Genomic DNA, 27,599 nt, shown 5'->3' with positions numbered 1-27,599 from the left:
CATGACATTGACACGTTTGTTTTTGAAGCTGAAATATGTTGACTCTGACAAACATTTCAATTCTTAGCCACAATATTTGTTAATTACATGTCATATATGTTTAACTTTTTCTACAAGTTATTCAATACCTTTTGGCAAATTTAACTTTAAATCTCACATTTAGAAAAAAGCTAGAGTTTAATAACAAGTACTGATTGTTACAAAGGAATAAGAAAAATGGAGATGAAGTACACAGATGAAATTCAGTTTGCAAGTGAGCCAAAGTATGACAGAAAAGCTGAACTACAAGCCTTTGATGAGACGAAAGCCGGTGTTAAGGGACTAGTGGATGCAGGTATTACCATATTACCAAACATTTTTGTTCAACCACAGAGTGAAGAGGTAGAAATTCCCAGCAAAAAGGAACTTACTTTTCCAATTATCGATCTTGATTGCATCAAAGAAGATAAGATCACGCGAAAGAAGATAGTCCAGCAAGTTGTTCATGTATCGGACACTTGGGGTTTCTTTCAAGTGATTAATCATGGGATTTGTTAGGATCGGGAACCCGGATAGTGTGGAATTTAGCCAAACAACAGTATAATGACAATAACAAAGACAATGGAAGTTGATAATAACGGCAATTAAAGAATATAAAGAAGACACAAATTTAACGTGGTTCGGTCAAGGTGACCTACGTTCACAAGCGGAGAGGAGCAATTTCACTATACCAACAAGAGTACAAAAGAGAGTACAAAATTAGAGTAAATACTCTAATTAATCCCAAATACCCCAAGAGAATAACCTTACAAGATCACTCCAAAGAAAGAGAAATAGTGTATAAAAAAATAACGGAGGAGAAAGAAAGACAAAAGTGAAAAGCTCTTGAATTGATGTGTTTTCAAATGATGAGAAACTCCTCTATTTATAGCAAGAAATGCTTGGTCTAATAATGGATATTATGTCATGGCAAATGTCATAATCCACAAATTTGTTATAATGGATATTATGTCATGGCAAATGTCATGAACCACAAATTTGTTATAATGGATATTATGTCATGAAAATTTAGTCATATTACAAATCTCCACCCTGGCCTAATTTCGACTTATATATAGTAAATTTGCTCCACCTTCTCCGCAAAATTCCAATGGGCAAAATCATTCTTCATAAATGCCAATCAAGTTCAGACAAAGCTTGAACTTGGACACTGGAAGAGGTTTTGTGAACATGTTAGCAGGATTGTCTCTATAATGAAATAAAGGAGGAGAAAGAAAGACAAGAGTGAAAAGCTCTTGAATTGATGTGTTTTCAAATGAGGAGAAACTACTTTATTTATAGCAAGAAATCTTTGGCCTAATAATGGATATTATGTCATGGCAAATGTCATGATTCACAGATTTATTATAATGAATATTATGTCATGACAAATGTCATGAAAATTTGGCCATATTACAGGATTCTTAGTCATGTTATGGAGGAAATGAAAGATGGGGTTATCAGGTTCTTTGAACAAGATACTGAGGTGAAGAAGAAATGGTATTCGCGAGACTTCACAAAACGGTTTATATTTCATAGTAATTTTGATCTGTTTAGATCACCAGTAACCAACTGGAGGGACACTTTTTATGCCACAGTAGCTCCTATACCTCCCAATCCTGAAGAATTTTCCTCTATCTGCAGGTATTATTTGATCAATATAGACAAGATTTTTCTCAAATTTTAAATGTGTTAAAAGTCATTACTATTTGCTAACAGTAACTTCCTCACCTTGCTTCTCCAAGACAATATAGGCGGCCTCCAAGTTCTACATCAAAACCATTGGGTAGATGTTCCCCCTACTCCCGGAGCTCTCGTGGTCAATATTGGAGATCTTCTTCAGGCAAGTGTTACATTTCTTCTAATAATTCATTTGCCTCGACCAGAGGCAGACTCAGGATTTGAAGGTCGCAGGTGCACTTTTGGATTAAACCAAAATCCGCTCCCTCTCTGTATAGCATAGGTCTGCCTCTGGCCTTGACGTACTTGTTGAATGGATATAACACCATACGAGCACTTGAAGCATCAGAATACACTAAGAGTTTGCTACAATTTTAGCGTAGCTGTTAGAAATACATACTTGTCTTATCAGCATGTAACATAAGTTTTAGATGATTATAAACAAAAACAGAAAGTTGATCCTTGATTTTTGGCTGTGTCATTTTCAGCTTATATCAAATGACAAGTTCAAAAGTGTTGAACATAGAGTACTGGCAAATAAGGTTGGTTCAAGGATATCAGTGGCTTGCTTTTTCACGACAAGTTTTCTTCCAACAGAAAGGTTATATGGACCTATCCAGGAGTTGATATCAGAACATAATCCTCTAAAGTACAAGGAAACCACAATTAAGGAGTACACTACTTATTACACTAACAAAGGGCTGGATGACACTTCTGCTTTGTTGCATTTTAGACTTTAGACTAAATAGTTGAGCCCCAATAAAAGGGGTGTGCTGGAGTAATTCTGAAGATGATAGATATTGTGGCAAATAAGGTTTGTAGAACCATGTATGAATATAACAACATCAAGTCTTTGTCGTTTTTCTATTTGATTTCATTTGTTGGTAGTTAGGAAGCATTCGGTGATGTTATATCCACGTTATCCTTTATAAATTCATTCGGTCCATATACCTTCAGATATGGATAGTTTCTCATTGAAAATGAAAAGGATTGCAATTATTACTCAAACTCCAATTGCCAATTTTTTTTTTGTTTTTTTTAATTTTATATAAGCCGTCTTGGAATGATGGGAGGTTTGGCATCGACCCCTACTATGTAGATTAATAACCAAAAGCTGAAGACATGAAGGAGGGGGCATAAAACCTAACCTCCTCAGAATATGGATAAGAATTGGACATGCCCAACTCTTTACAGTAAGCTTGTAAAACATCGATGTTATGAAATGTAAAACAAGGTGGATAGTATACATTAAACAGCCAAAACGTTCTTTCCATAATGCATGTTAAAGCTACATCTAGGACAAAAATCAATAGCATAGTTAACTTAGTCATTAGCATCATATACAAAAGTAGTCTTGGAGGCTCTTATTCTGAAGCTTGCTAATTTATCCTTATCCATAAAGCATAGACCTCTAGCTTGACTTGGAAGTTCATGAGCAGAGAAATACCATTTAGTACTGGTTCTTTCTGATCCTTCTTTAGCCAGTGCATCCGCGACCCTATTAGCCTCTCTATAGCAATGTGTGACGTGGAACGCCTCAAAGGTTATCATGATTTTTTGAATTTCCTCTATGTTGTGTCTTAAATTCCAAGGAGGTTTTATCTTTCCATTAACCCAGTTGACTACCAACGAGGAATCTAATTCGACACAGATCTTGTTAATTCTTTGATCCTTGCACCATTTAAGACCAATACATAAAGCTAGTGATTCTGCAGCATTATTAGTCTGGATACCAAAAGGAGTTGCAAATGCAGCTATCACCTCTCCTTGGTGTACCCTAACAACACCTCCACCACCACTTTTACATGGATTACCATTAGAGCATCCATTAGTATTAAGTTTAAACATACCAGGCTGAGGGAGTTTCCAGGTGGCACGGATGATATTCAGCTTTGGCTTAGCTGTTTCACAAATGGACAAACATTTCTTCCAATTGGAGGCTACATCAATCTGTCTAAACTGTTTGTGAATGATTATAGTGGTATCATGGAAAATGTAATGTGCTACCTTAGGGATGTAGAATCTTTCTTGATCATACTTTTTCCTGCATCTTGCCTTCCAGATATGCCAATTAATTAGAAGGGGAATAATAACCTGTAACATAAGTTTTTGGATAGGATTCTGAAAGTTAGCAAACCACCATCCTAGCATGGCATGTCTAATTCCCCCTCTAGAGTCATTAATTCCAAATTGATTTCTAAAGGCATTCCAAATATTCTTGCTGAGATTGCTTTTTCTAAAAATATGTTCCACATCCTCGCTCATAGGATTATCACAACGGTCATATCTAGAGGGATAAAGGTAACCAAGCTTCTTGATATTATCATCAGTAGGGAGTCTATTATGGATCCATACAGTTTGGAATCTTATAGCTAATATTTGGTATTCCATTATCATAAATGGAAAGAGACATGGTTTTTTTAAATCAGAAAGAGGGCTGAAGCAAGGGCATTCTTTATCCCCATCCCTATTTATTATTGCCACCGAGGTTATTTCTAGACCTCTGAATGCATTGCATGACAATGAAGATTTCATAAGATTCTCTATGTACAAGAAAGGCCCCCAGATTAATCATTTGGCCTATGCAGATGATCTAATCATTTTCACCTCTAGTAATAGTAGGTCCCTGAAAATGATCAAGAATATTTTAGCAGATTATAAAAAATGATCAGGACAGAAGGTGAATTTAAAGAAAAGTTGTTATCTTGTAGGACATAATTATACTTAGGAAAGGATTAGAATTATTGAACGACACCTAAGATTTAGAAGGGAATATTTTCCTTTTGAATATTTAGGTTGCCCAATTTATTATGGAAGGAAAAAGATCCAGTATTTCTCTAGGATGATTTCCAAAATTATTCAAAGAATCACAAATTGGTAGGGACAATTCCTCTCTACCGGAGGCAAAGCCATATTGATCAAACATGTTCTCTCAGCTATTCCTATGCATCTTCTTTCTATTGACAACCCCCAAAGGTTGTATTTAAAACTCTTGAGAAATACTTTGCAAATTACTTTTGGGGACAACATGAAGGTAATACAAAATACCATTGGGTAACATGGAATAAGTTATGCTACCCTACTGAGGAGGGAGGAGTCGGCTTCAGGAAGTTATACGACATCTCCAGATCTTTCATAGCTAAATTGTGGTGGCTATTCAGGACAAAATAATTCCTGTGATCTTCTTTTCTTAAGGTTAAATATTGTAGTAGATTACATCCAGTGGCTAAAAAAGGAAAAGGCAAGCAATCTAAACCTTGGAGAAGTTTGATGGATATTAAGAAAGATATAGAGCATAACATTCTATGGAGGATCCAAAGGGGCAATTCTTCTTTCCTTTGGGATAACTGGACGGGTTTGAGAGCCATTGCTAATATTTGTAATTGTGATGTACCCCATAAAGTCACAGTAGCGGAGTTCATATTTGCTAAGTTATCCCAGTGCTTGCCACATCATCAAACCAAACATATCAAAGGGATCAAATTTGGCATATCACATGAATCTGATCAGGCAATATGGACTGAGTCCACTGATGGAGAATTTACATGCTCATCTGCTTGGAATATTTTGAGACAGAAATAAGGCATTACTTTTGTTAACAAAAACCTCTAGCACAATGCTATTCCTTTTAAAATTTCTTTCTTCAATTGGAAGCTATTAAAGTCCAGTCTCATCCTCTTCAACGTTCTGTCCTGTATCTTCTATCAAGTTCTTATTAGGAATAATTTCATTGGTTACTTGTCCTCTATGTAGTTCCACATATAGTTGTAATCCCTGGCTAGAATCTGGATAGTTGCCTTACATATTTATAGCTAACTCCTGCATTTATTTCTTTTTCTTAGCTCTTTTTCTAGCTCTGGAGCTTAGCGGGTTGTCTTCACTCTGAGCTGGTAAAGTATCTTGGCTGGTTTGATTTTTGGCTAGCCTATTTCATTGGATAGAGTTGTTATTGCATTGTATAGCATCAGGAGTAGTACTGCTACGATCCATGTGAGCCTTATTTTGGACATTATCAAGATTTAGTATTATATCAGTAGGTTTCTCTTAGATCATGGTAGTTTGAACCTTCTTGTTCTGGAAATCAATCTCCATAGGAATTTGTGCAGAGATATCCTTTATATCATCACCTCTGTTCTGCATTTGAAAATTACTAGGTGATTCAGGTACTTGCTCAACTATGTCCCTACTGGTATCTTGTGTAGAGATAGGGCAACTAGACACAATTATATCCTTCATATTGCTCTCTGTGGTTGTAGATGGAGTAGTGTCCATATTCTGATTTTCAAGTTTCTCAATAGTTTTTGTAATTTGTATCTCCATAGAACCTCCACTTTCATCAACCTTCTCAGGAGTAATTGTAGATCTGTTCTGTTCCTCCGCTTCTAAGTTTGGTGTGACCTCTTCTCCACGGACAAGATTAGAGCTAGTTTCCTCACAAACATGATTATGTTTTTCATTTGTTTCAGGTAGAGCTATGATCTGATTGTGTTCCTCTAGTTCCAAAGTTTTTGGTACATATCTTTGTATGATAGGTTTGTTTCTATTTTGGTTCTTGAAATTTGGTTGTTGGTTGTTCGGATTTGTTTTGGCTCCTCCCTGCATAACCATCTTACCTTTTCCATTGTTCCTCATAGGTTGAGTCTGCCATTGTTCCTCTTCGTTAACTTGAGCTTGCTGGATAGTCGTACCTTGTTCCTTATCTGATGCATTTTTGTTATGGTGTTGACTGCATTCTGCTTTATATTTGCCAATTTCTCTTTGCTCCGTGGAATTTCCCTGTCCATGTCTCTCCTCATCTGTTTTGGTATTGATGGGAATATCTCTTGACTTAATTCTGCACCAGACTTCCTTGTGGCCTTGATGTTTGCAATATTGATAATAGTCTGGTACTCCCTCATATTCCAGAGGTTGCTAGTAACCGTCTTCATCTCCGTCATCGTAACCAACCCAAACACTATCCGGTAAAGCTTTGGTCAAGTTAACTTCTACTCTAGCTTTGGCTTCACAACCTCTTGTTTTGATCATAGTAGCTCTGTCTAATGATAACAACACACCTATTTATTCTACAATCTGATTCACTGCCTCCCAGTGATAACAATGCCAGGGTAGAATAGGCATAACTACCCAAATAGGGGATATTGGAGTTTCTTCTCCAGGAACAAAATCAGGTGTTCATTTCAAAAGTCTCTAGTGATATTCCCCTATATCAATGGATCTTCTAAAGTATACCAAATTATAATTGTATAGATTATCCACATCAATGTATATATGCTTGAAATCCACATGGGTAATCTTAACGGTAGCTTTGAAGGGGATTTGGGTAATGAAAAAGTTTCTAATAACTTCAATCTTAGGCATAGTGGAAGTAAATTTACCCAAAATTGTGAATCTACAGTCGGATACTAGGATTTCGAAATAATCTTTGCAAGAGAAAATTATAGCTGGTTTCCCCATCTTTGTTGTCTATTTGGCTGGTGAAATTCTAGGTCTTGTTTGCTGTGGAGGAGGGCCTGTGATTTTGATCTTGTTTGCGTATGAAGGTGCTCCAACAACCATAGTCGAAGTAGAAGGGGCAAAATTATCGGTGGGGGTATTAAAAGTCTGGTGGGGAGCAGAGTTATTGATGCGTCTTCCTTCCGATTGAGCTGCTTGAGGATTGAAATCTTGTAGTTGCTCAACGAAAGTGTTGGTATCAGGGGGATGCTGGGTGGGATGGAAACATTCGCCGGAATGGATCCCTTCTGATTTATGAACATTATTCTCCCAATCATTCTCAAATTCCCGGCCCGTGCATTCTCAAATTCTTTTATCTTTGAAACTTAATTGACTTTAGATGAGATTCTAAGCGCTCAATGCTCATTTGATAACAGTTAAAACAAGACAACGTGGCAACTCAAATGGCTTAAGACAAATTAATTCTCGAACATACATTTTCCTCATCATAACATAGAAGAAACCGATATGTCTGTTAGGATTTTAAGCTTGTGTAGCTTGAAGAGGGTGAATGAGAAATGGAGGGAAAATAAAATATTTGAGTTTCTCTCCTTGGCAAAGGGACATTGTCCCATATTGAAGGAAGAAAAGACTTTTGATGGGTATATATACAGTTGCTCTTCTTCTAGCTCTTAAAGAGTGAAGAAGAAGGCAAGCTTCATGCCGTCGTCGTCGTCGCTCGTTCGGCTTCGGCTTCGGTCAACGATTGATTGATTAATCTCTTTGGACAAAATTTCTTTCAATTATTTAATTAATTAATAAAAAATTCAATTTGGAATAACCCGCGACCCGGTCGTTCTCGAATTATTTTCTGTTTTCCCGCAATATTTCTTCCCACCTGTTCCAACAGCTATGGCTGTTTCTGAAAGGTTGCAAACCTTTTTCAGAAACAATGTCAAATGGTCTATAAATATGTCTTGAATCCTAGAATCTTTACTTACGAAATTTTCTGATTTTCTTCTTCTTCTTCTGCACAAAAATTCCAGTGAGTTTTACTGCCTTCAAGTGGTTCGCTATTCATCGGCATTTTTGGTACCAACACTCCGGTGAGTTAATCGTTCTATCCTGTGAGAATATATTCCAGCACCTCGGGTACTTGAGGAAAATAATTTTCTTAAGGACACACTATGTATTCAATGGGCTCGATTTATTCCAAAAATTATTTTTTCAGATATTATTTTGACATGCTGTTTCTACTGACTTTCTTCAGAAAGTTTACTGTTTTTTAATATTTATTACAGTAATACAAGTTAATAACAATCATAAGGAAATTATTTTATATTCTGTATTCTGTTTGTGGAGATAAAAACCTATGTGGTTTTCTACTCCTGATTTTTACTATTCTGATTTGAAGATATAAAAACTTCATCAGAGTATTGAAATTCAGAAAACGATTTGAAGAACGTAAAAACTTCATCGTTTTGTGTGAAACAGTATATAAAAACTTCGATTTTTATTCATCATACGTACTGTTTATTGGTAATTACAGTATTGTTTACTGTTCTAGTTTTGCCATTAATTAAACTTTTCTGTTGTTGACAGTGAGAAATGGCAATTAATAATGCAAATTCTTCTTCAACTGTTGCGGCAACGATGATAGCCTCGTCAAGCCGGACTGCTGTTCCACCGGCCGAAAAATCGGGAAAATATTCTGGAGCCAACTTCAAAGGATGGCAGCAAAGGGTGTTATTTTGGCTTACCACACTTGGTATGCAGAAATTCACCAGTGAAGAAACTCCAGTGCCTGCTGCGGACATGCCGGGTAACAAGAAATTCATGATTGTTGAGGCGTGGAAACAGGCAGATTTTCTTTGCAAAGGCTATATCTTAAGCGCTTTAGAGGATGACTTGTACAATGTATACAGTACGATGAATATTTCGAAAGAATTATGGGACGCACTTGAGAAGAAGTACAAGACTGAAGATGCATGCTTGAAGAAGTTCGTGGTTGCTAAGTTTCTAGACTATAAAATGATAGATAACAAAACTGTTGGAACCCAAGTTCATGAGCTTCAACTTATTTTTCACGACCTTATTGCTGAAGGTATGGTCATGAATGAAGCATTTTAAGTGGCTGCAATGATTGAAAAATTGCCTCCTTCGTGGAGAAATTTCTAGAACTATTTTAAGCACAAGCGCAAAGAAATGAAGTTGGAAGATCTTGTGATTCGTCTCAAGATTGAGGAAGACAACAAAATAGCCGAGAAGAAGTCTCGTGGAAATTCAACGATCATGGGAGCTAATATCGTTGAGGAAACTGCTCCAAAAAGTAAGAAGAAAAAGAGGTCTTCTGGACAGACTAAGGATCAAAATAAAAAGAAATTCAAGGGCACTTGCTACAATTGTGGAAATACTGGTCACAATGCTCCTGATTGTCGTTTCCCGAAAAAGGATAAGAAAAAGGGACATGCCAACATAGTGGAGAAGAATGATGACATTGATGATCTATATGCAATGATTTCGGAATGCAACCTAGTTGGAAATCCGAAGGAGTGGTGGATTGACTCTGGAGCCATTCGACATGTTTGTGCTGTCAAAGAAGCATTTGCGACATACTCTACTGCTGGTCCCGAAGATGAGCTTTCCATGGGAAATACTGAAACAACCAAGATTGAAGGTTATGGGAATATATTCCTGAAGATGACTTCCGGCAAGGTGTTAACGCTCAACAACATTCTTCATGTTCCTACTATTAGGAAGAATTTAGTTTCTACTTCTTTACTTGTTAAGAATGGATTCAAATGTGTATTTATTTCTGATAAAGTTATTGTAAGCAAGAATAAAATATATGTTGGAAAGGAAAACCTCAGAGAGGGCCTTTTCAAACTAATGTAATGGTTGTCGACAGTATGAATAAAATTTCAGCTTCTTCTTATTTATTGGAGTCAAATAATTTATGGCATATTCGTTTAGGACATGTCAATTACAAAATCTTGCGGAAGTTATTTAATTTAGAAGTATTGCCTAAATTCGAGTGTAATAAATTAATATGTCAAATATGTGTTTAATCTAAGTTTGTAAAACATCCTTATAAGTCTATTGAAAGGAATTCAAATTCTTTAGACTTAATTCATACTGACATTTGTGATATGAAGTCGACATCATCTCGAGGTAGGAAAAAGTATTTTATTACTTTTATTGACGATTGCACTCGATATTGTTATGTTTATTTGCTTAATAGTAAGGATGAAGCAATTGAAGCATTTAAGCAGTACAAAAATGAAGTGGAGAATCAATTGAATAAAAAGATCAAAATAATTAGAAGTGATAGGGGTGGGGAATATGAAGCTCAGTTTGCAGAAATATGTTCGAAATATGAAAATATCCATCAAACTACTGCACCTCACATACCTCAATCCAATGGAATTGCGGAAAGGAAAAATCGGGCTTTAAAGAAAATGATGAATTCTTTATTAATAAGTTTCGGATTACCGCAGAGTTTGTGGGGAGAAGCTAGACTTACAGCTAACTGAATACTCAACAGAGTACCCCACAACAAAACGCAATCTATTCCATATGAAAAATGGAAAGGAAGAAAACCCAACTTGAAATATTTCAAAGTGTGGGGGTGTCTAGCAAATGTACAAGCTCCTTTACCTAAAAGGGTTAAAATCGGACCAAAAACTGTACATTGCGTTTTCATTGGATATGCTATAAACAGTAAAGCATGTCAGTTTTTAGTTCATAAATCCGATAATCCCGAAATTCATGTTAATACGGTAATGGAATCAGATATTGCTGAATTCTTTGAAAGCATCTATCCGTATAAAACTGAATGCGAGTTGTTAAGTGGCACTAGCGGCCGTGTATAGACTTGAAATCCATCAAATGAATGTTAAAACAACTTTCTTAAATAGAGAATTGGAGGAAGAGATTTACATGGAACAACCTGAGGGTTTTGTGATTCCTGATAAAGAAAAGAAAGTGTGCAAACTTGTTAAGTCGCTTTATGGACTTAAACAAGCACCCAAACAATGGCATGTCAAATTTGACCAAATAATATTGGCAAGTGGATTTAAAATCAATGAGTGTGACAAATATGTTTACATTAAAAATACTCCAGGACGTGAAGTCATTGTTTATTTATATGTTGATGACATGTTGATAATGAGCAAAAACATGGCAGATATAAATGCTACTAAGAGCATATTGGCTAACAAATTCAGATATGAAAGACTTAGGAGTTACTGATGTGATCTTAGGAATTAGAATTCACAAGACTCCACAAGGTCTAGCATTACATAGTCTCACTATATTGAAAATGTACTTGACAATTTCAAGTATTTGGATTTCAAAATTGCCAAGACTCTAATTGACGTGAGTTATGCACTTCAAAAGAATGAAGGTGAAAATGACTCACAACTGGACTATGCAAGAGTATTGGAAAGTTTGATGTATATCATGAATTGTACGCGACCAGATATAGCATGTGCTATTAGTAAACTGAGTCGGTTTACAAGTAATCCCAATCATATACATTGTATGGAAATGAAACGAGTTTTGGGGTATCTCAAACATACCCAAAATTACGCTTTGCGTTATAACAAATATCCCTCCGTGATCGAGGGATATAGTGATGCAAATTGTATCACTGGATCATCTGAAGTTAAATCTACAAGTGGATATGTTTTCACAATTGGGGGTGGAGCAGTGTCTTGAAAATCATCCAAATAAACGTGCATTGTCTGTTCTACAATGGAATCTGAATTCATAGCTTTAGATAAGGCCGGTGAAAAAGCTGAATGGCTCCGAAATTTCTTGGAAGATATTCTATTTTGGCCCAAACCTTTGGCACCTATTTGTATACATTGTGATAGTCAAGCGGCAATAGGTAGGGCAGGAAGCATTATGTATAACGGAAAATCTCGTCATATACGATGGAGACACAATACCGTTAGACAATTACTCTCTAGTGGTATTATCACGATTGACTACGTAAAGTCAAGAGATAACGTGTCAGATCCACTTACAAAAGGCCTATCTAGAGAGGCAGTTGAAAGATCATCAAAGGGAATGGGGTTAAGGTCTACGACAAGTCATCATGTCGGTAACTCTGCCTAGCAGACTGGAGATTCCACGAGCTAGGTTCAAAGAGATCAAACAAAGTTATGAATGACGGTTCAACATTGTCAAATAACTCAACCCATTCTCGTAATGAAGACAATGTTCATAAATCGAGGTAAAGCATTAAGGCTTTTTGATGAGTCAATAAAGCTTAAAGCCTTTTAATGATTTGCTAAGTCTGGCAGGATATGACCAGATAGTGTGTCTATAGGATTACACGTTTAGAAATCACCTATGTGTGTGTGAAGTGTAAGCCGCTTCAAGGGGAATAAAAGTAAAGGCCCATTCTCTAAGCACTCATGAAATCAAGCGGTGTTCATGACTGAAACGAACACAACCGTGAGAACCATAGATGATTAAGAATTGATTGTGTGACTTATGTTATCTAGGTATACAACAACGCTCAACGGTTCAAAGATATCAAATCTACCGATTGACCGAGTATATCCGATATAAGTTCACTACAGAAATTTCAAAGGAAAACCTACTTATCTAGATGCAATTAATTCTTGCATGTAAAACACACACGCGTCCGTGCATTCTTTTTTATTTTATAGCCATTCCCCATTCATGTGGGGGATTGTTGGAATTTTAAGCTTGTGTAGCTTAAAGATGGTGAATGAAAAATGGAGGAAAAATAAAATATTTGAGTTTCCCTCCTTGGCAAAGGGACATTGTCCCATATTGGAGGAAGAAAAGATTTTTGATGGGTATATATACAATTGTTCTTCTTCTAACTCTTAAAGAGTTAAGAAGAAGGCAAACCTCGCGCTGTTGTCGTCGCTCGCTCGCTCGGCTCGGCTTCGACTTCGGCTTCGGCTTCAGATTTGGTCAAAGATTGATTGATTAATCTTTTTGGACAAAATTCCTTTCAATTATTTAATTAGTTAATTTAATTAATTAACAAAAAATTCAATCCGGAATAACCCATGAGGCGACCCAGTCCGTTTTCGTTCCTGGATTATTTTAAATCCGCTATCTGTTTTCCAGCAATATTTCTTCCCACATGTTCCAACAACTATGGCTGTTTCTGAAAGGTTGCAAACCTTTTCAGAAATAGTGTCAAATGGTCTATAAATATGTCTTGAATCCTAGAATCTTTACTTACGAAATTTTCTGATTTTCTTCTTCTTCTTCTGCACAAAAATTCCAGTGAGTTTTACTGCCTTCAAGTGGTTCGCTATTCATCGGCATTTTTGGTACCAACACTTCGGTGAGTTAATCGTTCTATCCTGTGAGAATATATTCCAGCACCTCGGGTACTTGAGGGAAATAATTTCCTTAAGGACACACTATGTATTCAATGAGCTCGATTTATTCCAAAAATTATTTTTTCAGATATTATTTTGACATGCTGTTTCTACTGACTTTCTTCAGAAAGTTTACTGTTTTTTAATATTTATTACAGTAATACAAGTTGATAACAGTCTAGTTGCGCTTTGGGAAATTGAAGCCCAATTGATAAAGTCTTTAAATTTCTCTGTCACAACGCCATATAATAAAAGCTATCAAGATCAAGGTGCAAGTAAGACATTCATTGTAGTTCAAATATATTTTCATCTTTTTTGACAGAACTCGAGCAACTCACTATATCTTTGGAATCGAACGAAAAAGCATAAAATACCAAAGAATCGTCTTCACTCATAATGATCACAGAAGTCGAGCAACTCACTCAGTGGGATAATTTGTCGAACACTTTAAAGGATTGCGTATAGATGTTTGTAACACGCAGCAAAAGACAATAACAATCCTAGGGCATATATACTAGTATATTCCTAACACACTTTGCGTGCAATTGGGAGTACAAATAATCACACCATCGACTCATCACATGCAGAGATATGTTATTGGATTGCAGGGAGAGTGTTAGTATGTGTTATGTTTAATATACTTAATACGTTGTCATTTGAGCTAAATAGATAGAAGAATACGGAGTACGTCGTTAATTAGATAAAATGAGCTGAAATAATTAAGGACTATAATTAGGGTGTCAATGGTTCGATTCAGCTGGTTATTTTATAAAATTTGTATCACATCAATTTTTCGGTTATTCCATTATGTATAACTAAAATTAAACTTTTTGAAACTGTCACAATCATTTCGGTTTCTCTTCGGTATCGGTACGGTTCGGTTAATTTGCGATATTTTTTAAATGTCATATAAAGGTCACTAGTAAAAGTAGAATGTAATAACGTACATACTTTTATAGGACTTAGTAGGCGTTTGGACATAAATTCCAAGATTTTTTTTTTCAAATTTGGAATTTCACTAAAATTTGATTTGAAGATGAAGTTGTGTTTGATTATAATTTTTGCAACATATTTGTATGTACTTTTTTCAAAATCATGAAACATGATTTATACCTGATCACAATTTGTAAAAAATATCAAAATCACCCCGACTTGAAGCAAACAATCAAACATGCTGATTGTTTAACTGTACGAACAATCTCTAATAGAAGTTGTAGTGGCTCATTCAGGTAAAAGTATAAATTGTAGATCTCAACAGTGAATATCAAATTCGAAAATGTATTTCAAGTTGGATTTGAAAAAATGTAAAATTTTCATAACCAAACATTGTTTTGAATTTGTTTTTTTGAAAAAAAGGAAAAATTTCTTATGTCCAAATGGGCTCTTAGAAAAACTCTCTAGACAGTTTTGCTATTTAAATGATGATGAATTATAAAAACATGAAAGATGACCATAGTATAGATTCATCAACTACTCTACCGCTGAGTAAAAGAAACTTCGCAAAAATAAAGAAAAGATAAACCACACAAGTAGAAAGATATTAACCTAGTTGGAACTCAAGAATAGAGTATATAGAAGATTAAATATTCAAAAAGATAAATAGAAATCATATGAAAGGAAACATATTCAATACATTGTACTTTGCTACTCATAATCGTTAGAATACTTTGTGTCTTGCTAGAGAATATGCTGGAAATAATTTAGTTTCAATAGGAGGAGCATAATAGTGTTGGGAATTAGGATTTTGATCTTAATTACTTGTTGGCTTGTAACCATTTTCATAATTCCAAGACCCAAGGAATAAATTTAGTACTTTATTATTTTTAAACTTAATATATAAATATATTTTTCATATGTAAATCTATTCGGTATGGTTCGATATTTTTTCGGTTTATTTCCATAAAATAAAAAATCTACCCTAATTATCGGTACAATTGTAGATTTATATAAAAACCTATGGTTTTATTAAAAAAAATCTAAAAATCGGTTCGGTGCGGTACGGTTCGGTCGGTTTAATCGGTTTTAAAATATCCATTGACACCCCTAACTATAACACAATGACATTTGGATATAACTATTACGAGATAAGCTAAAATTATAAACAGAGGTTTCCTCATTATCATTTTAGCTTGTTTATTTATTTATTTATTCTTTCGGTTCAAAAGTATCTTAAATTTACTTTCATTTGTTCTATTATATAAGAGGTTTAACTATTTTTAGAAAAAATAGGGATAACAAAATTACCAACTATGAGTGACCAACATTACCCTCTTTAGAATCCTTCTACAAATGGGCAACATTTTAGCAACTCTAACACAGCAGCCGTTTAACTCAAATGTCAATTTTCTCATAAATAATATTTTTTTCTTAATACAAGGGAACCAATGAAATTATTTTCTGGAAATTTTTGTTTTGCTAATTTTGAATACATTTCACCCTTAAGAGAATGAAAAAATAATAAAGAATATCTGTCATATAAATTAAATGGCATTGGGACGGTGCAGGTGCGGGGCGAGTTTGATCTTATGCAGGGCAGGGCGGGTTTGATCTTATGCGAGTGCGGAGCGAGTTGAAACTGAATTTTCAAAATCTAATACGGGGCGAGGCGGGGCGGTTGCGGATTTCATTGTGGTTCCTTGAAGGTTTATTCTATGAAAATCACTATGGACTGTACAAATAAGGCAAAAAAATAGTGAAGAAAATTCTCTGTAACATTGGTACTTTTCTGCACTAAATTTATAGGTAATTGAATCAACTTATTTTTCATTTGTCTTTGTTTTTGGGTATCATATGGTGGCCTACAAGAGTTACAAGAGGGGAGATCCGTATTATGTCCTTAAAAAGGTTCTTTTAATTATATACATATGGTCTTTTTTTCACAAAAATTAGTAAATAAATATAGAAAATTCTTGTGAGGTCATTTTCTTGTATTTAAATAGTAACTGGTTAGGAGATAATTCCTACTGAAAACGGAGAAAAGAAAAATGCTATAAAATCAAGCAGAAAATATGTGTTAACATATATGAGCTTACATATTATATATTATAAAGTTGTTATAAAAACATTATGGTGCATATTTGTTATATAAAAATTTATCAAGTACAAGTTAATACGTAAATTTAGGTATACGATATGTTGATTTTCAACGCGTTTATTTTCTAGCTTTTACGCGTTTCAATTAAGTTATATTTTCTATTATAATTTCTGAAAATAAAAATATAATAGTTGGATCCATATGAGGGATTTAAGAAACTGAAAAAGATAAAATATTAAACTTGTGCTTTTTTCGCAAAAATAACAAATGAATAAACAAATTACGGGGCGGCGGGGAGGGGGGGGGGATAAAAATAGAAAACACTGCTATGCGGGCGGTTAAAATTTTGCGGGGTAAGCTCAAACCTGCCCCGCCCCATTACCATTCCTAAATACTAGTTGGGATGAACTCGGGCGCAGCCCGAGTCAACAGCTATAGTCAAAGCTGCAAAGTTTTCCTTTCTGCTGTACGATTATTTGGGGTACACAATTTAAAAGAATTTGCTACCTCATCTTAATTGTTGCCAAAGTGTAACTGTAAGTTCAAATATGGTTAGACTCTCCAGTAGTATCCAAAATAAATTATGTGGGTCTGTAACATTAAAATATGTAAATGTGGTTCATAACAAGGGTAGAAAAATACACTTTACAGAATAAAATATATAGCTCTTTGGATAACCAAAACCAAAATGTACAAGATGATTGATCTTCTAGATATATACAAATCTATAGGAGACGTAGTAGTAGTTACATCCAGCAGTGTTGGTTCCTAAGTACACGCAAGTATACGGGGTCGTCAAGTAATAAAGTGACTCGAAAGTTGGATGTCGAACCCACAGAGACTTAGATTGATCGTTAACTAAGCGAACTAAAATCAATTAATTGTCCAAGCGACTTAAGAGTGAGGTTTTTCTATTAATCTACTATTGCGGAAATTAAACAAGTAACAACTAATTTATCAAGAATACAAATGCGTATGATGAGATTTTACTTCAGAGGAGATAAAAATTTCAAGGTTGTGGTCGGTTTATCAATCCTATTAAGTTCAATAATTACACTCGTTAATTCACATTATCTATGATTGCTAGTTGGCCTGATCGTTTATATAAATAGCATGTTCCCACAATACTATCCGTCTATCCATAATATATCAACCCTATATTTCTATGGTCTTGAATCTATCATGAACGAATATAATACAGTATTCAACTAAGCAAGACTGTTAGGTATATTCCTATCCTATCCGCGAAATCTTCCCGCGAGCCACAGGTTCAGAAACAAGCTTTCTCTAATTCTACTCTAATCTAAACACGACTTTCCCAAGCATAGCATAAATAGTAGGATGAATTGGTAGCTACAACAATTCACAAATTAAAACTAGAATTAAAGAAACAACCACAAGATGCTAATCCGAATTAACGAAGATGTAATTAATAAACGTTAATAATCATGTCAACCACAACCCTAGAACTTAGAGTGCTTAGCCACTCATGTTCGTAGTAATAATTTTCCAAATATTTTGCATAAATAAATTACAAAGAAAAGATAAAGGAATGAAGAACTCGATGATTTTCTTCTCCAAAAGTAGTTCCACGTGATGTTCTTGCCTCCGGTCGCAAAATTACTCTAAAATAATGTTTAATGACTATTTATAGGTGTAGGGAAAAGACCCAAACGAAATAACCAAGTCCAAAACCAAATAGGAGACGAAATAGGCTTTTAAAATTCGGAACCCCCTCGCTACAGACCGTGCCTCGTGACCTTTATAGGTCGCTCCACTTCGCCTCAGGCCTTGCCTCGCGAGCTCAAATGCTCGCTATGAGTCTCGCGCCGCCTGCTCTATTGCGAGCAGTGAACCTCGCGTCACCTGGGATGCTGCTTCGCTTTTGAGTTGCTTCAGTTTTTGCTTGTTCTTTCTTTAGTTCTACATTCCAAACATCACTTTCCATTTCACATTTTTTTGTTTTCTTTTCCTTAGTTTTCAATTTTTTTGCATTGTTCTTTCTTTTTGTCTTCTTTTTGATTTATCTCTTTTGTCTACCAACACAAAGTTAAACCTTAATATATTCACTAATTAAATAATCATGACTCCATTCTTGTAGTGTATAAAATACACATAAAATCTTTACTTTGCTCCCAATTTCGTCTTCAACGTACCTACACATAAAATAAACTCAATTAAGCACGGATATAATATTGTTTAGCATTAAAGCCCCAAAATATAAGGTAAGTAATGCAATAAAAATATGGACTTATATCCAAACATCACTACCCCACACTTAAACGTTGCTTTTCCTCGAGCAATCAAACTACACTTTATATAGACACGGCCTTTTTAAATAATTCTCCTAACTCATTACACCAAGAATCTTTAAAATAGACTAAGCACAAGGGTGTAATATCTTCACCTCAAGATTTGACACACAAGTACCATGCATTATTCACAACTCACTCACTTACTCAACATAGAGGTCAATGACATAACCTTTCCTTCATGAATCAAGTGCCCTCACACAACAAAAGAGAGTAGTTCCACACACAATAAAATTTTAAGAACAATTAGGAACTCAAGATAAAAAGAATTCACTTACTCTCATAAATAACATTCATATGCTACAAAAGATACACCATAGGCTTGCCCGTAGTGTACTACTTTACTAATCGAGCTCATTCAGTTTAGGATCAAATATGACTTTAATTGGTTGTAATATAGGCTGCGGGTCGGGTAGGATACATTTGGATATACGAGTGACTACACCACCCTAAGCACTTTAATAATATACTTTAACGTTCAAACCTACTACTTATGTCAAACCATAACTCCACCTTCACATCAATGTATATTAACTCCATACTTCTTTAAGCACAATTGCATCAAGAGTCACCACTATCACAGAATACTTTTCACAACAATACAACTATATCTTTTTTTTCTCAATTCAAGTAGCTCTTACTTTTTCAAAACAGTGCACCTTTTTCCTTATTTCATTAGTTCCACTCAAAAGCCAAATCAACCACCCCACACTTTAACTTTTGTAAAGTTCATAACAATTCAAGTGCTCATGAGAGGTGAAAAGGTTCAAATAAATGGTTAATTCAAACAAATGGGTAAGACTTATAATGTGGTTGCCAAAGAAACAAGATTACATGCTCAAAGGGGTTAACTACGATACATAACAATTAGGCAGGTAAAATATACATATCTGCCTCAACAAAGAAACGCTTATATCACTTCCAAGACTGAACAAAACTACTATTTCGCTTTGCAAACACACAAGGCAAGTTCTAGTGTAACGACCCGGCCGGTCGTTTCGAGAGTTATAGCCTCGTTTTCCCCATTTCTACTTCTTTTTGTGTTATTCAGCTATATTATGTTATGTCGGGTTAGTTGGTTTGGGACCAGAGTGGTTTCAGAGTGAATTGAGACACTTACTCTCTTAAGTAGAAACTTAAGTTGGAAAAGTTAATCGAATATTAACCTATGTGTAAACGATCTTGAATTTGAATTATGATGGTTCCGTTAGCTCCGTTAGGTGATTTTGGACTTAGGAGTATGTCCGAAATGTGATTTGGAGGTCCGTGGTAGAATTAGGCTTGAATTGGTGAAATTGGAAATTTGGCGATTTCGGTCGGCAATGGAAAATTTGATATCAGGGTCGGAATGAAATTACGGAAGTTGGAGTATGTTAGTAGTATCATTTGTGATGTGTGTGCAAAATTTGAGGTCATTCGGACGTGGTTTGGTTGGTTTCGGCATCGGTTGCCGAATTTGGAAATTTAGAAGTTCTTAGGCTTGAATCCGAGGGTAATTTGATGATTGGATATTGTTTTGAGTGATTCGAAGGTTCGACTAAGTTTGTATATTGATATATGACTTGTTGGTATTTTTGGTTGAGGTCCCGAGGTCCTCGGGGTGATTCCGGATGGTTAACGGATTTGTCGAAGTTGGAATTTGCAGCTGGAGCTGCTGCTACTGCTATTTTTGCACCTGCGGAAGAAAGCCTCGTAGGTGCGAGGCCGTTGGTGCGTGTGGGGAGTGCGCAGGTGCGGGAAATGCTGGGCCAAGGCTGGGAACACAGGTGCAAAGAATTTGCCGCATCTGCAAGCCCGCAGGTGCGAGACCTTGAGCGCAGATACGGAGATGAGAATTTTGGGCTGGTTTCGCAGATGCGCACCAGGGACCGCAGATGCGAGTCCGCAGGTGCGGAAGCTGGGGGATTAAGTGAGTTGCATAGGTGCGGCTCCTTGGACCGCATGTGCGGTCGCGCGGGTGCGAGAAAATGGCCACAGGTGCGAAAAACCTGGGCAGAAACCATAAATAGAACCCTTCGCGATTTTGTTGCATTCTTCACCATTTCTATTCGGTTTTTGGAGCTTTTGGGAGAGATTTGAAGAGGGAATCAAGGGGGTTTCGTTGAGGTAAGTTACTTGAGCCCTAATACTTGTATATATGGTGATTTTTCATTGTTTAATCATGGTAATTAGTGAAAATGAGGGGTTAGGGCTTGAAATTTTTGGAAAGTAATTTAAGGATTTGAAGGACCAAATGATGTCAGATTTTAATGAATTTGGTATGGTTAGACTCGTGAGTGAATGAGATTTCTAGTTTTGTAAATTTTATCGGATTTCGAGACGTGGGCCCAGGGGTCAGGTTTGAGCCAATTTCGGGTTTTGGTCTAATTTTGAAGCTTTTCTTGTGGAATTCATTCCATTAGCGTATATTGATGGTATTGTACTGATTGTGAATAGATTTGGAGCATTTGGAGACCAAGTCCAGAGGCAAGAGCATTGCGGGGTAGAGATTTGACCGGTTTGAGATAAGTAATGATTGTAAATCTAGTCATGAGGGTATGAAACCCTAGATTTTGTATCATTCTACTTTTTTTAGTGACACACATGCTAGGTGCCGGGTGTGTGGGCGTGCACTGCTGGGAATTTGTGACTTGATCCATCCCGTAGAAACTTTAAAGTTGCATACTTTGTTGAAACCATATGATACTTATATGTTTTAGAAAGAATTTCTGTAAATTGGGCTGAATGCCATGTTTGGGCCTTGCGCCAATGCTGTTTGGACCCTTAAGGGCTGTTTCTTACTATCCTCTCATTGTTTTCGATTAAAAATCTATACTCAATCATGTTTATACTTGTTTACCGCATAACTCAGTTATATGACTCTATTTTGATGCATATAAATGTTTTGGGCCGAATGCCTTGTTTTACTGAAATGCTCGAGTGGTTTGAGAGGTTTATGAATGAGTGAGGCCGAGGGCCTGATTTGTGAGGATGAGTGTGGATCGGGGCTTCCCGCCTGCAGCATACTTTATTATTATGGCACGTGAGTTGTCCGTGCAGTTTATAGTGCTTGGACTGAAGGAGCCCCTCCGGAGTCTGTACACACCCCCAGTGAGCGCAGGTACCTACTGAGTGCGAGTGCCGAGTGCTGAGTGACTGGGAGGCATGAGTGATTGTGAGGTATGCCCGAGTGGCACGAGTGACTGTGAGGTTTGCCCGATTGGCTGTTTATGAGTGATGTTTTGCCCGAGGGGCTATTTATGATTTCATCATTTTTGCTCACCTTTGCATTTTTCCTCTGTCTGAAAACTGTTGAAAAATATCTTTAAATGATTTTTATTTGAACTAGGTTAAACGAGATGTTTTGATTCAAATCCTATTTTTTAAAAGCATGTGGTATTTTACTGAGATTTCCAAATATGAACGTTATATGCTTTATTGATCGTCACTACTGCTCAGTCTTTATTTATTGTTGTTACTTACTGAGTTGGCGTACTCACGTTACTCCCTGCACCTTGTGTGCATATTCAGGTGTAGCTGGTCACGGTAGCGATTATTGAGTGTTCTAGTTGCACATTTTCTTGGAGATAGCAAGGTAGCTGTTTGGCGATCGTAGCCCCTGCTCTTCTCCCTCTTATCTTCCTCTAGTTGTATTTAGCTATTTTTCCAGGCTGAGTTAGCCTTGATATTGTTAGACAGATTGTAGTAGATGCTCATGACTAGTGACACCCCGATATCAGGCTTTTTCTTCCGCACTTTTATTTTGATTGGAACTCCTTTACGAAGGTTTTTATGTTAAATAACCTTGAAATTATCTTTAAAATAAAAATATCGGTTTGTTTTTAAAATAAGTCGGCTTGCCTAGTTCCACGATAGGCGCCATCACGACAGGGGTTAGTTTTGGGTCGTGACAGATTGGTATCAGAGCTTAGGTTACATAGGTCTCACGAGTCATGAGCGGGTTTAGTAGATTCTTACGGGTCGGTACGGAGACGTCTGTACTTATCTTCAAGAGGCTGCATAACCTTTAGGAAACTCCACATTCTTGAATTCTTGTCGCGCGAATCTGTTGATTCTAGTAACTAAACATCTGTTGTTTCATTCTCTCACAGATGGTGAGGACTCGTACTACCGGTCAAGAGGGCCAGCCACTAGTACCACCAGCCAGGGCCGCGAGAGGCCGAGGCCGTGGTAGGGGCAGAGGTGCAGCCCGTACAGCAGCTGGGGCAATACCTGCAGATCCACCGGTTGTCCCAGATCAGGACCAGGTTCCAGTTGTTGATGCACCAGCTCAGGCACCACCTGTGCCTATTGTGATTCCAGGCCTTCAGGAGGCCCTAGCTCAGATTCTGACAACGTGTACTGGCCTTGCTCAGGCGGTCTCTATTTCGACGGCCGCAACCACTTCTCAGGCCAGGGGAGGCACTCAGACTCCCGTCGCTTGCACACCCGAGCAGGTTATTCAGGGACTTCAGACACCGGAGGCACCACCAGCCCAGACGATTGTTGTTGCTCAGGATTATGTGGTTCCTGCTATGCCTGAGGATGATTAACGTAGCTTGGAGAGATTTGGGAGACTTCAGCCACCACCTTTCAGTGGCACAGAGAGAGAGGATGCTCAGGACTTTTTGGACAGGTGTCAGAGGATACTCCGTACTGCTGGTATTCTGGAGACTTATGGGGTCTCATTCACTATCTTTCAGTTTTCTGGGGCTGCACTCAGATGGTGGGAGACTTACGAGAGGCGTAGGCCTGTTGGCGCAGCACCCGTTACTTGGCAGCAGTTCTCCGTGGTCTTTTTGGAGAAGTTCGTGCCTCGATCCCGTAGAGAGGAGCTGCATAGACAGTTTGAGCGGCTTCGCCAGGATGATATGTCTGTGACATAGTATGAGATGCGATTCTCTGAGTTGTCTCGTCATGCTATCTGGTTGGTTCCCACGGACATAGAGAGGATCATGAGGTTTATTGATGGCCTCACTTATCAGCTACAATTGCTCATGACCAGGGAGCGGGTTTCGGGTGCTACCTTTGATGAGGTTGTCGACATTGCTCGGCAGATTGAGATGGTTCGCGGTCAGGAGAGGGTTGAGAGGGAGGACAAGAGGCCTTGTGGTCAGGGTGGATTCAGTGGTGCTCCTATTGGGGGTCAGTTCCAGCACGGTAGAGGTCGTCATTTCAGGCAGGCTCAGTCAGCTCGGCCATTTCATCGGGATGCATCATCTGGCCATGGTTTTCACAGTTCTCATCAGGGACACTCATCATTTAGTGCCCTTCCAGTTCAGAGTTCGTCCCGTGCTCCACCTGTTCAGGGCTCTTCCATGCCAGGTTCTTCTACCAGTCATCCTGGTGCTAGGGTTTCCCTTCAGTTTTTGCCGCCAGCACCAGGGAGTTATTTTGAGTGTGGGGAGCTTGGGCATATGTGGAGGCAGTGTCCTCATCGTCATGGAAGTCTATCTCAGCAGAGGAGTCAGCCTCTGACTACATCACCAGTTACCTCACCATCCACCCAGTCAGCTCGGGGTGGAGGTCAGTCAGCTAGGGGTCGCCCTAGAGGGGAGGCAGATCAGGGGGTGGTCAGGCCCGTTTCTATGCTCTCCCTGCCAGACCAGATGTTATTGCTTCAGATGTTGTGATTACAGGTATTGTATCGGTTTGTCACCGAGATGCCTCGATTTATTTGACCCTGGTTCCACATATTCATATGTTTTTTCGTATTTCGCCCATTTTCTGGATATGCCCCGTGAGTCCTTAGTTTCATCTGTATATGTATCTACTTCTGTGGGCGATACTATTATTGTGGACCGCGTATATCGGTCATGCGTGGTGACTATTGGGGGTTTGGAAACCCGAGTGGATCTATTGTTGCTTAGTATGGTTGACTTTGATGTGATATTGGGTATGGATTGGTTATCTCCATGTCATGCTGTTCTAGATTGTCACGCTAAGACGGTGACATTGACTATTCTGAGAATTTCGAGGGTTGAGTGGAGCGGTTCTGTAGATTATGTACCAAGTAGGGTGATTTCATATTTGAAGGCTCCGCGCATGGTTGAGAAGGGTTGCCTATCTTATTTGGCTTTTGTGAGGGATGTTAGTGTAGAGACTCCTGTCATTGATTCTATTCTGGTGGTACATGATTTTCCGGATGTGTTTCCTGCAGACCTGCCGGGCATGCCGCCTGACAGGGATATTGACTTTGGTATTGATTTTGTGCCAGGCACTCAACCCATTTCTATTCTACCGTATCGTATGGCACCGACAGAGTTGAAGGAATTGAAAGAACAACTTCAGGAACTCCTTGATAAGGGGTTTATTCGGCCTAGTGTGTCACCTTGGGGTGCACCGGTTCTATTTGTGAAAAAGAAGGATGGTTCAATAAGAATGTGTATTGATTACAGGCAGTTGAACAAGGTCACAGTCAAGAACAAGTATCCTTTGCCTCGTATTGATGATTTATTCGACCAGCTTCAGGGAGCGAGGGTGTTCTCTAAGATTGATTTGAGGTCCGGTTATCATCAGCTGAAGATTCGGGATTCAGATATTCTTAAGATAGCTTTCAGGACCCGATATGGCCATTATGAGTTCTTGGTGATGTCTTTTGGGCTGACCAATACCCCAACAACGTTCATGCATTTGATGAACAGTGTATTCCAGCCCTATTTGGACTCATTCATCGTTGTATTCATTGATGACATCCTGGTGTACTCTTGTAGCCAGGAGGAGCACGCTCAGCATTTGAGGATTGTATTACAGCGATTGAGGGAGGAGAATCTTTATGCAAAGTTCTCTAAGTGTGAGTTTTGGCTCAGTTCAGTAGCATTCTTGGGATATGTGATGTCCAGCGAGGGTATTCAGGTGGATCCGAAGAAGATAGAGGCGGTGCAGAGTTGGCCTAGACCGTCCTCAGCCACAGAGATCAGGAGCTTTCTTGGTTTGGCAGGTTACTACCGTCGTTTTGTGGAGGGATTTTCATCTATTGCATCCCATTGACCAAATTGACCCAAAAGGGTGCTCTATTCAAGTGGTCGGATGAGTGTGAGGAGAGCTTTTAGAAGCTCAAGACTTCTTTGACCACAGCTCCAGTGTTAGTTCTACCATCAGCTTTAGGTTCTTACACCGTGTATTGTGATGCCTCGAGGATAGGCATTGGTTGTGTTTTGATGCAGGAGGGTAGGGTGATTGCCTATTCCTCGTGCCAGTTGAATACCCATGAGAAGAACTATCATGTCCATGATCTTGAGTTAGCAGCCATTGTTCACGCCTTGAAGATTTGGCGTCATTATTTGTATGGGGTTCATTGTGAGATCTATATAGATCACCGGAGTCTGCAGTATCTGTTAAAGCAGAAGGATCTTAAATTTGCGTCAGCGGAGATGGTTGGAGCTTCTTAAGGACTATGATATCACTATTTTGTACCATCCGGGGAAGGCCAATGTGGTGGCCGATGCTTTGAGTCGCCGGGCAGAGAGTTTGGGGAGTTTAACATATCTTCCAGCAGCAGAGAGACCTTTGGCAATAGATGTTCAGACCTTAGTGGGCCAACTTGTCAGATTGGATATTTCGGAGCCTAGTCGGGTATTGGCTCTTGTGGTCTTCAAGTCTTCTCTTTATGACCGTATCAGGGAGCATCAATATGATGACCCCCACTTGCTCGTTCTTCAAGACAGGGTTCGGAGAGGTGATGCTAGGGATGTGAATATTGGTGATGACGGCGTGCTGAGAATGCAGGGCCGGATATGTGTGCCTAATGTAGATGGGCTTCGAGAGTTGATTCTTGAGGAGGCCCACAGCTCGCGGTATTCTATCCATCCGGGTGTCGCGAAGATGTACCAGGATTTGAGGCAGCACTATTGGTGGAGGCGGATGAAGAAGGATATAGTTGGGTTTGTGGCTCGGTGTCTCAACTGTCAGCAGGTTAAGTATGAGCATCAGAGCTTGCTTCAGAGGTTAGAGATCCCAGAGTGAAAGTGGGAGTGGATCACCATGGACTTTGTAGTTGGGCTCCCACGGACTTCGAGGAAGTTCGACGCTATTTGGGTTATTGTGGATCGACTGACCAAGTCCGCGCACTTTATTCCAGTTGGTACTACTTACTCTTCAGAGCGGTTGGCTGAGATTTACATCTGAGAGATCGTTCGCCTGCATGGTGTCCCAGTTTCCATCATTTCAGATAGGGGTACTCAGTTCACATCGCAGTTTTGGAGGGCTGTGCAGCGAGAGTTGGGTACTCAGGTTGAGTTGAGCACAACTTTTCACCCTCAGACGGACGGGCAGTCCGAGCGCACTATTCAGATATTGGAGGACATATTGCGTGCTTGTGTCATTGACTTTGGGGGTTCATGGGACCAGTTTCTGCCACTCGTGGAGTTTGCATATAACAACAGTTATCAGTCGAGTATTCAGATGGCTTCATACGAGGCTTTATATGGGAGGAGGTGTAGATCTACGGTTGGATGGTTTGAGCCGGGTGAGGCTAGGCTCTTAGGTATAGACTTGGTCCAGGACGCATTAGATAAGGAGAAATTGATTCAGGAGCGGCTTCGCACGGCGCAGTCTAGGCAGAAGAGCTATGCGGATAGGAAGGTCCGTGATGTGTCTTTTATGGTTGGGGAGAAGGTTTTGCTGAAGTTATCACCCATAAAGGGTGTTATGAGGTTTGGAAAGAGGGGCAAGTTGATCCCCCGGTTCATTGGGCCTTTTGAGGTGCTTCAGAGAATAGGGGAGGTGGCTTATAAGCTTGCCTTGCCACCCAGCTTGTCGAGTGTGCAT

At 38.3% G+C, this 27,599-nt stretch overlaps 2 protein-coding genes and 1 pseudogene across 2 annotated transcripts; 2 read left to right on the top strand and 1 right to left on the bottom strand.

The window, feature by feature from the left end:
• The first annotated feature begins 216 nt into the window (after window positions 1–216).
• Window positions 217–2,679, top strand: LOC104116736 (1-aminocyclopropane-1-carboxylate oxidase homolog 1-like). Its single transcript, XM_070181184.1, is given in 3 exon segments — window positions 217–532; window positions 1,359–1,861; window positions 2,187–2,679. Coding segments are annotated over 3 exon segments (1,071 nt in total). The 3' UTR covers window positions 2,439–2,679.
• A 342-nt stretch (window positions 2,680–3,021) lies between these two features.
• On the bottom strand, window positions 3,022–4,089 carry LOC104116734 (uncharacterized). The gene has a single exon (XM_018777844.1). It carries the CDS (start codon window positions 4,087–4,089, stop codon window positions 3,022–3,024), a length of 1,068 nt encoding a protein of 355 aa, XP_018633360.1.
• Window positions 4,090–8,739: 4,650 nt separating this feature from the next.
• LOC138896377 (uncharacterized) lies at window positions 8,740–27,218 on the top strand (annotated as a pseudogene).
• The last annotated feature ends 381 nt before the right edge of the window (window positions 27,219–27,599 follow it).

The sequence above is a fragment of the Nicotiana tomentosiformis genome, chromosome 7, assembly GCF_000390325.3.
Source record: "Nicotiana tomentosiformis chromosome 7, ASM39032v3, whole genome shotgun sequence".
Classification (NCBI taxonomy): domain Eukaryota; kingdom Viridiplantae; phylum Streptophyta; class Magnoliopsida; order Solanales; family Solanaceae; genus Nicotiana; species Nicotiana tomentosiformis.
This window is presented reverse-complemented; position numbering and strand designations above follow the sequence as displayed.